Source organism: Nipponia nippon, unplaced genomic scaffold (assembly GCF_047370975.1).
Source record: "Nipponia nippon isolate SJK-2023a ecotype South Korea unplaced genomic scaffold, ASM4737097v1 scaffold_6, whole genome shotgun sequence".
Classification (NCBI taxonomy): Eukaryota; Metazoa; Chordata; class Aves; order Pelecaniformes; family Threskiornithidae; genus Nipponia; species Nipponia nippon.
The window spans coordinates 36,135,117-36,152,986 of NW_028262380.1; the positions used below are offsets into that span (position 1 = coordinate 36,135,117).

General features: G+C 38.6%; 1 protein-coding gene across 1 annotated transcript in view; it reads right to left on the reverse strand.

The window, feature by feature from the left end:
* SNX25 (sorting nexin 25) overlaps positions 1–17,870 on the reverse strand; it is an 88,739-nt gene that overhangs the window by 37,324 nt on the left and 33,545 nt on the right. The window contains exons 4-6 of the mRNA XM_087735978.1: positions 16,451–16,623; positions 15,379–15,565; positions 9,435–9,505 (exon numbers count right to left, since the gene is read on the reverse strand). Coding sequence (XP_087592104.1) covers positions 9,435–9,505; positions 15,379–15,565; positions 16,451–16,623 — 431 coding nt within the window. The remainder of the gene's footprint in view (positions 1–9,434; positions 9,506–15,378; positions 15,566–16,450; positions 16,624–17,870) is intronic.

Consider the following 17,870-nt stretch of genomic DNA (forward strand, 5'->3'; position numbering starts at 1 on the left):
GAATCCGAATTTCTTGAGCCTGCTGTGAACAGCACATCATACAGTATCTCCTCCAGACAACAACACTGACCGAAGCTCACTCAAAATGGTCAGATGACTAAGAAAAAAAAAAAAATCTTATATGTCACGTCAAGACCGCACAGTACTGTTAAATAGTGAAGCAACATGAAGATGACAGTCAGTTGAGTAAGACTTGGTAATAAAAGGTGTCATGTTTGTGTATTCTACATTCCAGCCTCTTCAGCTAATTACTAGGGCCTAAAAAAAGAAGCATTAGATAAAGCAGATTAAAAAACCCTTTTGCGTTGGAATCATTCCTGCTTTGTATCTGCAGGATGCAACTGATTCACATTTATACACTGGTTTTATTTTCCTCTTGTTCAATGATAATACTCCCACTTTTGCAGGCTGCAACTAGAGCTCAGTACCAAAGTACCTGGCTTGTACTCGGCTCTGGATTAATTGATTGCTCAGGAATAAATAATAGAGATTTATTCTACTATGTTTTCAAAATATCAAACACTAGCAAAATGATGTAGATAAGAACAGTGTTCTGTTTTCAAAACAGTTGCTGGAAAGAAACAACTAGACAACTAGGTTTGTTAACGCACAGACAGAAAAAGGAAATCTCTTAGGAATGATTTAAAATACGTATTTAAAATACGTATTTTAAACACATTTCTAATACATTAAGGTACCTTCTCCTTTTAGGACTGTTTTCTTCCTTTTATTTCCCTCTCAAAGCCACACGTAACTACTGCATGTGACCATAAGCTTTGTCACTTGTATACTGAAGGACAACTCAAGGTACATGGAGCCCCCTGAATTTCTACATGTAATGTGAGTACAGGTATTCTCCCAGTATCTTTTCCCATATTCTTAATCTCACTTTATTCACTGCATGTATTTATGTATGTTGGTAGGCAACCTTCCTGATTCAAAGACTGTTAGCGTTTTAATGGATAAGTATCATTTGCATCTGAGCTGCCACATAATAGTGAACTACAGCGATGATACTCGCTGAAGCAAATGATAAAATGAGTTTACCATGAAAAAAAAAAAAAAAAGCCATCTGTTTTCCTGGCATGTTATCTCCACAGGGAAGTCAACAGAGCATTTAATTTAGTGTTTCAGTTCCGTGACCAGAGGTACCAGTATTAATGAGAGAAAAAGAAAGGAGAACAACAAAAGGCAGGAAAAGACCTTAAAGACAAAATAGTTCTCCCCGTCAATTTAAAACATTTACAGCTAATACAAATACACAGTAGTTTAAAGTGAAGATTAAAACTCAACATTTCCCTTCCTGCACTTGACTCTAAGATGATTTTTAAAAGTTCTCAGTTCTCTCAATATTTTAAATACTTTGGGCTCAAAATGCATACCTGAAAACCCACACTTTGAAAGCCCATGACCAGTGTTACGCAATGATCATTCAGCCTTCTTAAAACAAAAGTACCCTTCTAGTGAAAACAAGGCATTCTTGGGCAGGGGTTTCAAAGTAAGCACGTCTACTTTACCTGAAGTCTTATCATCCTGCAATTCATCCTGTAATTGCAGCAGGCCTCCAGGAGAGACTGATGAGCCCTACATCCCACCTGCTTCCAGTGATTAATTACTTTTTTAGCAAAGATCCTTCAAAAACATTTGCCTCACTCAGCTCTTCATATCCATAAGGAGCCACTCCCTGTGAAGATCACACCGCCAGCTTCTTCCATGGATAAACAGGAGTAGTCACCATGAACGCCTGGCAGCCATGTCCCTTCACAAATAAACAAGAGGCTGATGACGAGCTGCCCAGCATGGAGTGTGGCTAACACACTGCAGTGCAGGAGAGAGACAGTGTGGACAAACACTGAAAACAACCTCCCTCTTCCAAAGTATGAAAGATAAGCTGGCAGAAATCAGGAGGAGCATTTTCAGGTCAACGGGGGAAGGTTAGGAGGATCATTGGTTTTTCTCCTAACCCTAATCTCCTTTTGAGATTTTTGAGAATTCTCAGATTTTCAGATCTAAACTGCTCCACTTTTTTTCATATTAAACCCTACAAAAAAGGTATTTTAAGCTATAAAGAGAACTTATCTTTTTAATCTATTCTTGCCTGATCCCACCACCACCAAAGTACTGAGATACAATTAAGAGACTTTTTTTGCCATTTCTGAATATCAGCGAAGATGATGTTCACTACATTCAGGTATCGCTGCATAGACCAAATAAAACCAAAAAGTTACAAAAGAGGTGGCTTGCATTTACTCATGTACCCTTCAGCAAGCTCCAATAAATGGAAAAGGAATAGATACATGCTACTAAGACACTGTTTCATCACTATGCAAAGAAAGAAAACGCATCCTTTGGACAATTTTTTTTTTTTTTTTTTACTAGTAAAAACTTTACAGTTTGGGGATTTTTTTTTTAAACTATTACTAAAGACAAACAAAAATCACTCCTCATCAGCAAAACAAGAAAGATGCTTCTTTGGCACTTCCTCCCCATGTGAGCTGCATACATGTTTACCAGCAACTGCTGAGCAGGGCCTCCATCCCCAAAGGAGCAAAGGGTCCTTTAGTAACTGCCTTCAAAATAATTCTCCTTATCAGGTGAAATTTTGACAAGACATGCACTGCCATGGAGGTACTCCAAAACCAGAGGGGTACTGTGCACCCCTCCCAAGGGCATCCAAATGCAATTAGTACCAAAAGCAGAATTCCAGACTCTGCTTATCGATCCACAGCTGTGGATAATTCCATTTGCACTGAACAATATTAAAGTGCAAATGGCCCAAATGAGCTCAAACTCACCAAGCAAAGCTAAGTTAAGCTATCTGTGCAAATCTTTTTTTACTCCACACATTTTTGCACATGTACAGTGATTTCTGACAAAGCTTCCACATTTTCTCCTGAATCACTCATAACTACCTCAATTTGAACCAGGCCGGGAACAGATCCTAGAACCCAGCAAAAACATTTTTGAGAATGCATTCCTCAGACCTAATTTTCTTTCCTCTTCTTTTTTTGGTAGTTTTGCTACTTGGTCAAGTTTATATGCATGAAATACATTAAACTGTAATACATACTCACACCATCTGTTTTTCAGTCTGCCGGGCCTTGCAAACAATAGTCATGCCAACAAGTGTCACACACACAACTTTATTACCATAAACCACAGTAAAGGATACGACAAAAATAATGTAAATGAAGACATATGTAAAGCCTGCTTAAAGCGTAAACTAAATTGTATTGTAGTACTTCATGAACTGTCCCCTCTCTTGATAGTAGCAGCATAAACCAAAGATTTCTCATTTTAACTGCAGTTATATATGGCAAAAACATGATTAAAACTGAAAGTACAAGTTCTTGTTCCTTTACAGCTTCAAGAACTACAGACACCTGACACCTGGCAGCACGTACAACAGCACTGACTCATCTGAGTAGTCTCCGAAGGAGCTACACACACACACACCACCATATGCGTTGCTGCAAGACTTTTTGCAAGAGCCAAGTTAGGCATGTGCAGTGCCTACTTAACGCCACGTTGAAGCACTTAAGTAGCAAACACTGATTTAACATTTTCATATAAACAGTAACCGCAACCTTGTGTGTGTGTGTGATGATACCAATCATTATAGACCCCTTTGAACTCTCAGAAACTTTGAATTACACGTTTTCAAAGCCTACATAGACCTGGAAAAGTATTTGTTCAGTTCTGCAAGAGCAGGCCAGACTTTGACAACAGTGCACACAGTTCTTCTACTGCCCATGGTACAAGCAAAGGGAAAACCAGCTCTAACGCGGTCAGACAAGAGAACGAGTAAAAAAAGTGCTAAATCCCAAACACTTCAGGCAACAGATCTGGGGGAAGGCATTTAAAAGGGAGATCATCGAGAATTTAGGCACTGATCATTAGCAACATGCAGTGCAATGTAGCCTTCCACGTCACAGCCACAGCTGAGCAAAACAAAAAACAAAGCAGCAGTAAGATAAATTTGAACATGGGAGTAAGCATGTACTATACAATAAAGTAACATCCACCACATACAGCCTCTGTAAGTCCCTGCATTCCCTTTGGTCACTTCTATCTGACCAGTCAGCCTCTCCCCTCCCTCTTTCACTGATGGGCATCTCTCCAAACCAACCATGGACAAGATGCATTACCATCACTAGCCCACACAAAGGATCTCAGGAAGAGAAAGAACTTCCTCTCTAAGATTGATCTGAAAAATCACAAATCAAAATAAACAAGTCTACCATGATCAGAGTCAGCGTAACCTTCACCTTCATCCACAAGGATTCCCTCCACACTTATTGCTTGGAGCACGACATGCAAGCACAACATTAGCTCTTTAAGCCTTGCCAAAAAGCTATGCAAAAATAATTGCGTATGCGTGTTTATCCCTGTGTTGAGGATGGAGGAGGATAATACAGTTTTGTCATAATTAAGTTAGATGGCATCTGTAATGCGCTGGAATGCAGAAGTATCCATTTTACTTCACTCTAAATTATCACCTTGACAAAACCCACACATCACAACCCACACATCCAAGTTAGCTTGGAGCCCCAGTTTCTAAAAGAAAAGTCCCTTTTTACAGCCGAACATTCAAGCCTCTTTTAGAACCACAGTACCCAAGAAGCCTGCCCACAGACAGTTCTGTTTCTGTACCAGCTGTCAGCTCCACTTATAAAAGCAAATATCTAGACGCACAGTGGAAATGCTCAGCAGGAGAAGTCTTCTACTGCAACACAGCAGATCTCTCCATACAGAAATGGCTGCTTGTTCGATCTGTCTCACAATCCCTGCTTGAAAAGGAGTAGTTTTCTCAACAGGGATGCCCTGGGGTCGATTACAATGTGGCATCTGAAAAACAGCCCCATCCCGTCATCCAAGGGTGGTTTCCAGTGCTGTGAAGTCCCGTATAAGGTGGAGGGCACAGAAAGTTAGAAGGCAAATCAAATAAACCCCTTTACAGTATGGGGGGGTGGGGGTGGGGGGGGTGGAATCTGTTGAAAGATTTGCTCTGTTTTGCCCTAAGACAAGGTACATGCCTCTGTGGGTTTTTGTGTTTGTTTTAAACAGCAGCTAGTAAAAAGGGATCCTTGCTAAAAATTCTTGGAGGATCCTGTACTATAAACAAAAAAATATATATGTCAAAATTAGAACTACTGTATTTAAATAGTTTCTTATTCACATTACAACACATATCAAATTATTATAGCAACTTAGTTTTGTTGCTATTTCATGACTGTTTTTTGAAGCCCTCTCTTTAGAAAAATTAAGATCTACTCTTGCTTCTAGAAACTCAGGTCCTCTTCTCACTCATGCTACAATGTCTGATCTGCATATTTGTCCTCTTACAAGCTGCTTTATAGATCAAAATGCAGTAAACATTTTCAGATAAGCATTTCTAGTCCTTCAAAGTCTTTAACTCAGATCTGGTAAAAAAAAAAATCACAAAACAAAACTAAAATTTAGCTCAAATTTGGTTCAGTACTACCAAGGAATCCTTATCAAAAGGCAAGATGAGAAGAGGTTTGCCGTTAAAGACGTAGAAAGATGTGATTCTTCTAGCCAGAGCACATGTGACTCTAGAGAAGAGCACGGTCCAAAAATATCAATAGGAAGAAAAACCGAAGATGAGTAAAAAACAAACAAAAACCAACAACAACAACAAAAAAACAACCCAACAAAAAACACCACACAAAAAACAAAACCAAGCCTCCTCTTACACTCCCCTGGCCATTTTGGAAGGGGATACATAGGAGGACACAGTTCTAAGAAGTAACACAGATACACGTACACATCAGATTCAGCGGTTTTGTTCAAGTGTAAATGAGGGAAGTAGCATAGCGTCAGCATGCAAGATAACAGCTTCTATTTACAGTGGCCTGCACTGCTCCAAAAATAAACCATCAACACCTCTGAAAACGCTAATGCTACATTAGGTTTCTTATTCAGCTTTAGCAATGACGAAAAGCAATTCTCCCGGCCACAGAAGTTATATCATCCACCCACAACAGGCATCATACTGTGAACCTCTCAAATTATTTTGTATCTCAGCCTTTTAGGACATTTGACTCTCTCGGGGAGTCAAATGCAAAACTTACTGCTTAACACGAATCAGATGCTTTTGTACATTTTCTTTTGCTCTCCTACGCTCACATGCCAGAAGATTCAAGTGACAGAAATCTGAAAAGAAAAAAGACCCTATAACATGCCATTTTGTTTACTCCAGAGGGTTTAATACGATGATGTTCAAAAGTACTTTAAAATATTTTCTGCTTTTATTAGAAGGCCCTAACAGCTAAATATTTTGCCAATAGGTGGCACCAACTCTAGTTAAATCAAGTATAAAGAACCCTGTCCTTGCTGAGGGACAAGCCTTCCTCTCCAGCCCCCCCGGGGCACCAACATTAAATGTAGACTTCGGTATTACCAGATAAAACAGTAAAAGAAGCCAGGCAACTGTAGCTCATATGAGAAGTCATCAGTCTGAAACCTGGTCCTCAGGCTACTCATCCTTTAATAACAGACACCTAATGTTTCTATAAACTAAATATTTTTGGTCAGTGTTAGAGACTTAATTATGTCTCCTCAACCAATAGCAAAGATACACAATCCTGCTCAGGCATATTTATTGCTAGTCATGTAGTTGCACAACACTGACTTTGCTTAGATAGTAGCTAAGCACTCAGTGCTGCAGAGCATTGGCCACTCCTGCTGCACTAAGTGCTCCTCACATTTGTTGCTGTACCTTTTTCTATTGAAAACACTGCCCCAAGAAGCTCCCATGCCTCAAACTGAGGGAGACTGAGACTATATCCATGTACATATTATTCTACACTTGCTCTACTCTTAGAGTCTGAAAGCAGATACCATGCTCGACGGACTGCTGGCCAGCTGAAGCTCAGCTGCTCTAGCTGAACACCCAGGCACTAAAGTTGCAGTTAAATTTTCAGGACCCAACTTTGCCACAGGAAAAAGAAAATAGCTACCAGTAAGACTATCTCTTGCCAGGCTGGAATCAAAGCTAAGAGACACCCATGACACAAAAGGCAAGAGCTCATTCACTAGCAGGAAAGGGGAGACTGTCATATATACATCAAACACCCACGCTCACACACATTACTACAGGCATGAAGCAGGTATTGGGGGAACAGATTAAAAAGAGGAAGATAGAATGAGATTGTGGAAACACGCTTTCATTTTGCATAAAGCTTACGTTTAGTTATTCACCATGAAATCCAGCTGTTGCAGGGGTAGCAGTATGCTGTGGCATCCAGAAAGGGAAACATCAAAAGGTGACAGGAGTAATGTGGTGGTCTGTTCTACAAGAGTTCAACAATCTTTGTATCTGCAGTGAGTAGTGGTGTGTTTTTTTGTTGGCTTTGTTTTGTTTTAAGGAAGGTAGCACAGCTTTTTTCCTTAAACTTTTCTTCCTAAAATTCAGGAACATGTTAGATACATTACCACATTAGAAAAAATGTCTCCACCTACTTCAAGAAAAACAAGACACAAAAAAGCCTTCAGAACTAGATTTTAACGCTCTGCAGTTTTGATAGCCCTCTTAAAGTTTACTGTACATAGACTGAGCCTGAAAATTTTCAGTAGACGAAAACCTTAGCAAAATAACCCAAAACAGATGAGAAATCTGCCTTAAATTTGTGTGAACTATAGCAAGACTGTGTTGTATGCCTCTGTTGGACGTATTGTTCCACATGTGTCAAGCAAAAAAGGTCACCTTTTTCTTCGGGCACAATACGAATAACGATTGGCTACTTAATAAATAAAAGGTTCAGCCACAATACCCCACTGGCTAATACAGCCAGCAGCGGTAATCAACTCTTAAATGACATACAAGGTTGCCATAGGACTAAACTGATAATAGAAGTCAATACCTTAACACAAAACTTCAGTGCACCAGCCAGTGGAATTTCTGTTGGATTTTAATACAGGTAAAAGTCAAGAGCCCATAAAAATGCAGAACCAACTTCACCACAGAATAAGCGGACCAGATCTACTTTGCCAGAATAAATAGCAATAATCTTTTTACATCTATTTTGCAGTACCAGGCACTTGTAGCTTCAGAAAAATACCTTCTATTCAGGGTTCAGAACAGCAGATAGTTAACTAGATAAACCCAAGTGAGACAGAGAAGAGTGAGACAGTGAAGAGTGAAACAGTAATTAATTGTAGGAACCTAAATTGTATAAAAATATTCCCCAAATCAATTCCTGTCACAACAAAGACCAATGGCAGCACAAATGGAAATACAGGCATAGCAAGATTGATTTTTCATAATGTACTCAGAGTTAACTTCCCTGTTCTCATTTTATTACTTTATGAAACAGACATTCCATTAACTTTCATCTGAGAAATATTAATAGCTCTTTCTGTAATGTACACTCGAGTAAAACAAATGCCTACTTTTCCTTGGTTTGACACAAGCCATTTATCCTATAGGAATGCACATCTAGCTCTATTTTAGAATGCAAACAAAAGGTGTACCAGTGTTGACAACCTTATGCTTTCAGAGACTTGAGCATGGACCCCAAACTCTTCAGACTGACCAAAGATTCCACAACCCCCCCCCCATGGTGTGTTTGTTTTCTGTTTCTGCATTTTTCCATTACACTTAAATCACTTCTAAAAGACTTCCTTTGTGATACAAGGAGCTAGAAAAGGATTTTTTTTTTGTTAACTTGACAGATAGATATTACAAGAGAACCTAAAACCAAGATCTTATAGATTTGTTTGTTGACAAACAACTCAAATTTCTATAGTCCACTGCTTTTTATTAGGCTTTAGCATACCAAACAAAAATTTGGTCTGTAGTTTTGCCATCAGTATGATCTCCTGAGATATGCCACAGTGTTGGTACATTTTGAGAACCATAAAAAGCAGTATATATAATAAATATAAGTACAAATGTAAGATGCACATGCATTTTAAAAGGCAGACATTGCCAAAACACTGAAGAAGGATTTGAGAGAACTCTTTATTGCAACACAAAAACATAATACAATGAAGAATCAAAATAAAGTCTGACTGACAATTATGCTGTATCATTCGTTCTTCTGTGTTTTGAAAGGAGAACAGACTGAGACTTTGAAGAATGGATTGTATGAAAGAGGAAGCAAGATTCTCAGCATACGAATTTGTAATGCCAAAAATCCTAGTTGCAGCAAGTTCTGAAAATAAATGCATCATAGATATGACCTTTCTCACAATCCATCAGCTTAAACGAAGATGAGGTGGGGGATAATCACACCATGGGAGCTTCTGGAAGAATCAGACAAATGAAACAGAACAGAAATACTAAAAGCATAGCATTCCTAAAATCTGTCTAAAAATCCCACACACACTGATTGCATATGTATGTCGGGAGTTCAAACAGCTTTTCAAGATGAAAACAACAGATGTGACTTAACAAAATGGAACCTTACCTTTCTGCCTCTTCACTTGGGGAATATTGCTGATTGTGGTTGCCTGAACTATTTCCACTACAATCTGATACCTAGTTTCAAAAACAGTAGGGGATAAAGGATGAAGAGGGAGGAGAGAAGAAAAAAAACATGGTATTAATTTTTTACAATGTGTTCTTCATACAGCACACTTAAGAATTAATAAAAACCAAAACACTTCCACCTCCTCCTCATCTGGAAACAGAACCATTTCTCAGTATATCTGCAACCTAGGGAGCAGTATGCATATGGAGTAGAGTAGGAAAAAAAAGTTTATCTTGAAACAAAACCAAAATATCCAACTAACAATAATACCGCCCTCTTCTCTCAGCTGCTGGCACTGCAGAGCCAGTTAATAATACTCAGTGAACACAATGGAAAGTCATGCTCTTAACATTACAAGTCAAGTTATCTGTAGGAAACTAGGATGGGAGTTTAGTTCAAGAGCAAAGAGCTGTCTGTAAGGTTCTTCTAGCTAATGCAGTCAATAGATACATGGAGCATATAACTTAGGAGCAGAAAAAAAAAAGTATTACACTAAAATAAGTAAAACGCTCTGGGAATAATTAAAACTTGTTTATCAAGGACAGCTAATGCAGTTAGTAAACTGAATTTTAAGTAAAACCAATCTTGTAACTAAACAGACACTATGCACTCAGCAAAGAAAATGACTGCCAGTTAAATCTTTCATAAACATCAAAGTTCTGGTCATAACAAACTTTCAAACTCCTCTTAGTGCATTTACTTTGGCAGCTATTAATACTGGTAGTAAAGCAAGTATTCTAGTGAATTTAACTCATTCCTGTAGGAGCTCCCCAACCTCATCTATCAAGTTAACGCCTAGATGAAGGCTGAAGCCTCCTGGAAAGTCTGCTATTTCCGTGACTACTTATTCTCTGTTTAAGAAAGAGTCTACGATCCTTAAAATATTTCCCCTTCTTCCACGTATACTTCTTTCACCAACCAATTATTCAATTCCCCCCATTCCTCTTGCCTCCTATAACTCTTTCAGGATTTTGATTGTCTCTGCTTCTTTGTATAGACATATAGTTTTATGCCTACAGCATATGCTCACTTACAACTACACTTCCAGGGTTTATGTAATTCTTTTTCTGCAATAGCCTTTATTCTACCCAACTCCTTCAATGACCAAGTTGAAACCTGAGAACCCGTTTGCAAAGCTTTAATTTTTCTAACCCTATTTCCTTCTGCCATTACAGTATCTTGGTTGTTTCCCATCCACCACCACAGTTCTTGCCCAGTCCTTCAGAGGAAGGACAGCCCCATAAGTGAGGGTGGTATTTTGGTGCGTAGGAGTCCCACAATTAATTCCCTGCTCAGACACAGACTTCCCAAATGACTCTGGGCAGCTCACTTGGACGTTTGGTGCCTTGGTTAAGTCATCTGTAAATGGGTTATAAAAAAACCACTCATTCACCTCACTCAGGTGTTGTGACTGTGAACATTATGAATTTATCAAATAAGGTACAGACAATCAAGTAAATACTGGACATAGAAGGTAGTTTCCACTTTTACCTTGCAACTTTTTTCCTTCCAAATTTACTCCCGTTTGTTCACATTCATGGTTTTACACGTTTTAATTACCAATACTGTAATACAGCATCTCTTTTTTTCCGTTCCTCATTATATTACCTTAAGTAACGGAGATGCTCCGAGTTACACCCTCAAAGATAGAATTTAGTCTGTTCCTCCTAAGCACTGGGCTCTGGCTGTAACTACTCCATGAGGGTGCTGTACATCACTGCACCACAGAAACTCAACCCTGGCTACAGTGCCAGACCATGATGCTTTCTCCCTGAAAGTCTGTTCCAAATATTCTGGTTGCTATGTATTCTGTGGTGCTAGTGAGTAAACCTCTAAGGAAGTTTTAAATATGATGTATTAATTTTATTTTCAAGAAGTGAACTGTACTTGATAAACTGGACCAATTATGGGATCACATCCACATTATTTCTACCTGTCCACTCTTAGCTCTTCCTTATTCTTATTATTCTTATATTCATCCCTTCCCTCATTTAAGTGAAAAGGACACAGAGCCAGCAATAATGGTCTGTCTTACCATGAATTGCGTAGTGACCTTTTGCTGCTATACTAATAAATAACAGAATAAGTATAATGCTGATCTTGAAAGCAGAATGAAAACTATCCACCAGTTTATTTCCTTATCACTATTTTTTTAACTCATCATGTCTTTTATCTCTAGTCATCTTCTGACAGAGCAAGTAAATTTATTTCACATTTGATGTGGAAGAATTAATCTTTTCCTTATTTGTAGCAGACTTCCAATTTATCCATGTTAACTTAAATCTGAGGGGAAAGGAAGGTGAAATTTCACGGTGTAACTTTTTCTTCTTGAAAGAAATAGGGACAACACATTTTGTAGAAACTTGATAAAAACGGGAATAAAAACTCTGCCTCCCTTCATGACAAGGAACAACAAAGGCAAACATAAGGAGTGACTCTGAAGTGTGTTCGTAGATAACCATATAATGGTCCCTTCTCTGGAAGCTTTGTTGGTTTGGGGTTTTTCCCCCCAAAAACGAATTCAAATTTTCAGAAAGCAAAGGAAGGAAAGAAACAAAGAAAGAAAAAAGCAAACAAGACAAAGTAGCTCCTCAGAAATCAGCAAATGACTTTTTATGAAAACAAACATCAGCTCCCCAAATGTCCCTTATAAAAATGAAACGGATGTTTCCACAAAGCAATAGAGAGAAGTTCTGCTAGGAGATATAATGACCAGATGTTAGAAGTCCACTACAGATAGTAATAAATAGCAAATTCAAAAGTGTCTCCAAAATTAATAAGTAGCTTCTGCATCATTTAAGTAAGTTCTAAAAATAAAATCCACAAAAGCAATGCAGAAAATCAACACAATATTTCTTCTTAAGGTAACACTTCTAAGCAAGGAGAGAAAAAAAGATTTAAAAATTCCTAGTACCATTACTAGCCTTTCAGGAAGAGCTATTTGCAAGGCAGAGAGCTGGTACACTTGCTTACAAGGAGATCCAACACACACAGCCTCCCACTCTCTTCTGATTTCCTGGCCAAGAGCAACAACACCCTTCACCCACAGGTTTCCACTGATCCAGCTGGGGATTTTTCCTTACTTACCCCATAACAAATATCTGGTTCTAACCACCAGAAAGCCTAGCAGAATTCTTTTAATGAAATCAGCCTGGAAGGATGCCTTATGGGACCCCTCTCCTGTAATGTCACGTGCATACATCAAGGAGCACCCAGGAGTCCGAGTGTTCTTGACTATGGTCAGTCTGAGGAATTGTTTATCAGTGCCTCATGGCCTCTTTCATTGAGCAAGGTATTTTATGTTTATTTTAATAAATAGATAGTAATTAATCTGCAAAGACAAAGCATGGCAGGGATGATTCAAAAAAAGAAAGTTTCCCAGCAACTGTAGTGCCTTGGGATAAATTTCCCTCGAAGCTAAGCCTACACAGAAAATTGTTACTGCTTATATCTGTTCTTTACCAAGACATCACATGGCAACATTAGGAGTAACAGGAGGAGGCTTACAGTTCATGAATGCCATGCGCTGGCTTAGAAGATGCACTGAAAAATTATTTTCAAATAAAACCACAAAAAGGAATTTTGGATAAACAGAATATTATTACCCAGTATAGTATCTAACTGGGAAACCTGTTTAAGTACAACATGACAGTAATTTATTTGCTGTAGGGAGAGAACTGGAAGCATTCTCCCTACTCCCATCACTCCAACAGACTCTAACAGTGTTTCTCAGTGATAACTGCACAATGGCTTATTTGATTCCTCCTCTTTAATTCCTTCTTCATAGATTTTTCCCTGTGGTTCACTGTTGTGAATTACAACCTGAAATACCATTTAGTTTGTTCACCTAAAATATCACCCTTTTTTTCATCCATATAGGGACCACCGTTTGGTTTCCTTGACATAAATCTGAAAACTTTCACTGGCACGTGACTTTGAGATGACTACAGGTTGGCCCATCTCTCTCTAGGTGCTCGCAGTGCTGGAGACCAAACAGAACAGGAATCCTTCCTCCCACAGGGGAACGCTCTTTCACCACCTTCCCAGAGACTGGCCCTATGCAAGCAGAGGAAGGAAGAAAGCTGCCTCCAAAATCAAATACTATTTCTTTTTGAAAAGAAGATACATTCTCAGACATTTTCCATTCAAATACTGATCAGCTCAGACTGATCAACATTACGTAGGGCGTAGAGGAACACATTTCAAGATGATGGCAGTTGGACTCCACAGGCTAGAAAGGGAAAACCTAAGTGCAGCCAAAACCACATTATTTCATAAAGCAAATTTGCTATCTGATATTGAAGAACACAATTTAAAGTGACCTATCAGCTAAAAAGAGAGCACATTGAGCATTAATGTGCCTGAACAACAACAACAGAAGAGTTGTGTTTCTTTTGAAACAAGCAGATCCATTAGTGCGATTATGCTAATAAATATGATGTCAATTAGGTTTTAGATAAGAGTCTAATAGAGACTAATTTCTGCTCTCAGGAAAGGCACACTGGCCTAGAGTAAAGAGCAAATTTTACAGCAGATGAACAATAAGTAGCCAAGCAACAAAATCATTTCACCGTCACCTAAATGCATTTTTCTATCTCAGAAACTCAAGTGGTTTCAGAACCAAAGAGAAGAATAGCGAAAGTAAGAACTTATTTATGCAGCCCACATACTCCATCTCGGTAAACCATCGCTTGGCCTGATCAAGCCAAGTCTAATAGAAGGTCTGGGTCGCAACAGATGACACGGAGTGCAAATGGGATCGATGTGCTCGTGTCTTTCAGATGGTGCTGCAGCCATTCAGGAAGGGAGAAAGCTGACCTGCAGCAGTAGTTGAAGGGAGTCAGGGAAGAGGAAAAAATACCAGTTCTGGTTGGTGGCAAACAGATTAGGACAAACACTCTGGAAATGGCTTCAACAGTCCTCCAAAGCTTTGACATGCTCAACAAAACCAACTCGAGGACATCTAGGGAGATCCTACAACAGTAGTATGCCTGCTCCCCAGTCACTTATTCCTTATCCTTTCTCTTAAATCAGAAATCAGAGGAGAACTAGCTCAGCTATAAAGATAAGGCAAACAAGCATCTTGTACTTGGGCAAGCAGGCTTGAGTTGCAAGTGGTATCTTATGTTATGATGAAAGATGGAAGGAAAAAGAGATGAGATTTTTGTAAGGGGAGGGAATCAGAATGAAAGTAAGCAGGTGCTATTTGCATTAGAAAACAGGAACATCAAACAAATTCATGATATGTAGGAGCTCAGTGTTTTCCTTCTGTCTCTAAGGAATTCTTCAGAGTACATTGACACGTTTAAGAAGGATGCAGTTGGGAAACACCTCCCTGCAACTGCCCAGGAAAACCTCTGACCCAGTGGTAAAATGTGCTGGAACTCAAACGCCTCTTTCCATGTCACAGAATCACAGCAAACTGCTCTGAACACCCAGTGTCCAAAGGGTCACTACAGTTCACAGTCACCAGACCACCATGGCCAGCCATACTTCATAAAGATAATGAGGAGATAACCACACACTAGTGGACATTGAACATATTATTTCATCGAACTCCACAGAGGCAAGCTGTAAAAGAAGGTTCCGGTATGCCTTTCAATAATACAGTAATCTCCAGTATACTAACTAAGCGGATTTTATTTTTTTTTTTTTTTAACATTTTCTGCCACCAAACTAAAAAGCTTACTATATTAGAGATTTAACAAATGTTGTGGCTTATCATCCTTACTGTCTCTGCTTCACCAAAAGAAAAATAAATCTAAAATTGAATTTAAAAAGAAAAAAAAAAAAAAAAATCACAGTTCATTCAAATCTCAGTAATGGGCTGGCAACAGAAGCATGTTTAGTTTTGAATGAGATACAGTGAAACATTAAATACCTCAGTTGTTTCAGGAACTCAACATCGGAGCTGCTGTTAATGAGCTTGATGAACTCCTCATAAGAAGGAGCATATGTGTAGTCTTTCTTCTGATGCTCATTCATCTGTTCTCTGTACTCCAGCTGGCTGAGTAGCATTCGGTTAATATAATCTGGATCACTCAGCAGTTCCACCACTGGTTTCAGTACTGGAGAAGAAAAATATTTTAAAACAAAATCCTTATGCTGAAGAATAAACTGCTGTCCTTCAAAAGAATATTGCAGATAAAAGGCAAAAATAAATATACAAGTTGATAAAAATCCAAAACCAGTCTCCTGGACTACATAGTACATTTGAGATTGGATGTACCTTCCTGATAAAACCGTTTGTTTATTCTATTACCCAAATTGATGTACATTGACAAAGCTGAGCTCTATTTGGAAAATTTCAAGTGTTTTTGTTCTTTCTGCTGTGTGTCTTGAAGGCTATGACATTACAGCCACTATAAATGAAAATCAAAAGTAAACTGAATCGCATAATATACTTGAGACTTCATAATTTCTGAATTTTACTTCAGTGACATAAAAAATGACTAGTATATTTATAATCAGATTAAAGTGTAGCTGATAAAATAAAAAGCAAAATAGAAACCCCTCAATTAAAAAAAACACACTGAATAAATCAAAGTCTAAAAAAAATTAATTAAACCTGGTATCATGATTCAGTTATAACCACATGCTTAAGTGTATGGATTCTGTGTAGCTGAATAAAATATAAAAGGCCGGAATTATTCATATAATCACTAAAAGTAATGCCATGGAAGACCACAAAAGCGTTCCTCTTTGAAAAAAAATAGAAGAATGGAATAGACAAATTGTGTTTTATCCTGAAAAGTGCTAAACAGCCTGGCATCAAGTCAGGAGAGTCAAGTAAGTATATGCTTGATTTTGAGAATATGAAGTGTCTTACTGGTTATCACAGAATTACATTTCAGCATTTAAAAGCAGAGCATGAAGATTTATACATAATGAAGTCTGTAATTACTAATATTTTACAGGTGCAAATGGTTAATCATCTCTGATCTTTGATCTACCTTTTGTTGCAAGTATTTCTGCAAGGACTATGCGCAAGCTGACAGACTGGACATCCTTGGAGGGTAGGAGACAATACACCAGAATTTGAGAACATTTTTGCAGGAATCTTACTTCTTCATCAGAGCTCCTCAAGCACTGGTGCAGCAAAAAAGGTTTTGGTGGATCTTCCTGCCTAAGGGGGGGGCGGGGAGGAAAGAAAGGGAAAAAGAGAGAGAACTTATGATACAAGAGGTATGTGATTAGTCACTAATTGATAAAATATCCAAAATCCATTACCAGGTAAGTAACTTCAGTAAAGAAACACTTTAAACCATGGATATTTTTCAAATCCCGCTAATTTTTCTTAATGATGTTAAGATAAATTTCCAAATTTCTTTGCCCTGTCAATGCTTTCACCTGCCAAAACAGAAATACAGTATTTTAAAACTGCATCAAATAGAGAGAGCCCAGCAAGTGGGAGCAAAAAAGTTTCTCTGAATAAAAACCCAATTGTTCCATCATTGAACTTAGAGTGAAATCTTGTCCCGTTTTTCCAGAACAATTGACAAGACAAATTCAAGAAGCAAATACATTCTTGTGGAGCAAACTATAGGCCTGAACCTTTAAGCAGAGGATTTGGGATCGTATCTAGTTTGAGAAACAGGTCTAGCTGTTAGATACTGAAGTTAACGTCTTTCCTCTGTTACTGGCAAATAAATCTCCCCGTAAAAAACTGGCCTGTTTGACCTGACTTTTCCTAGAACAGCAGTTTTCAACTTGCCACCTGCAGGCTACATCAAATTGGTCTGTGCAAGATACCTATATAGTAACAGACTTGGCATTAGCAGCCACCTACATTATAAGTGGAAAATCAATTTAGAAAAAAAGATTAAAAAAACCCACCCACAGATTTAGAAAGAGGGTGGAATTGTGATGGCAAACAGAGAAAGGTGAATTGACTCTCAAAGTGCAAAGAAACTTGGCCAGACAAGTCCCCTCAGTAATTCAACAAGTGAGAACCAACCATATTGTTACCAGTGTCAGTGGGGTACATAAAGCATGAAACCGGAAAGCATGAAACTGTAGGGGCTCAGCATGTGTGTGCAACCCCACCTTTGTGGCAATACCCCTGTGGGCAGCATGCTCAGCCCAGAGCGGGTGAGAGGCCCTGGAATTTAGGCCACTCAGTCTGAACTTGCATCTTCCAAGTCCCTTCCGAGTCACCTCTCGGACAGATCACAGATTTGGTGAGTCACCTCTTGGCCAAATCAAGTAACAACACTTGCTTGGATCTGAGCATCTCATGCATGGTGAGATCACATAACCATTCAGAGAAGAGACAAGACAACTTGCCTCAAGACGAGTCCTCTGATCAGCAGGCTGAAGCTGGAATATGCTCATGTTATATACTAATAAGTCACCACAGATTAAAAAAAATAA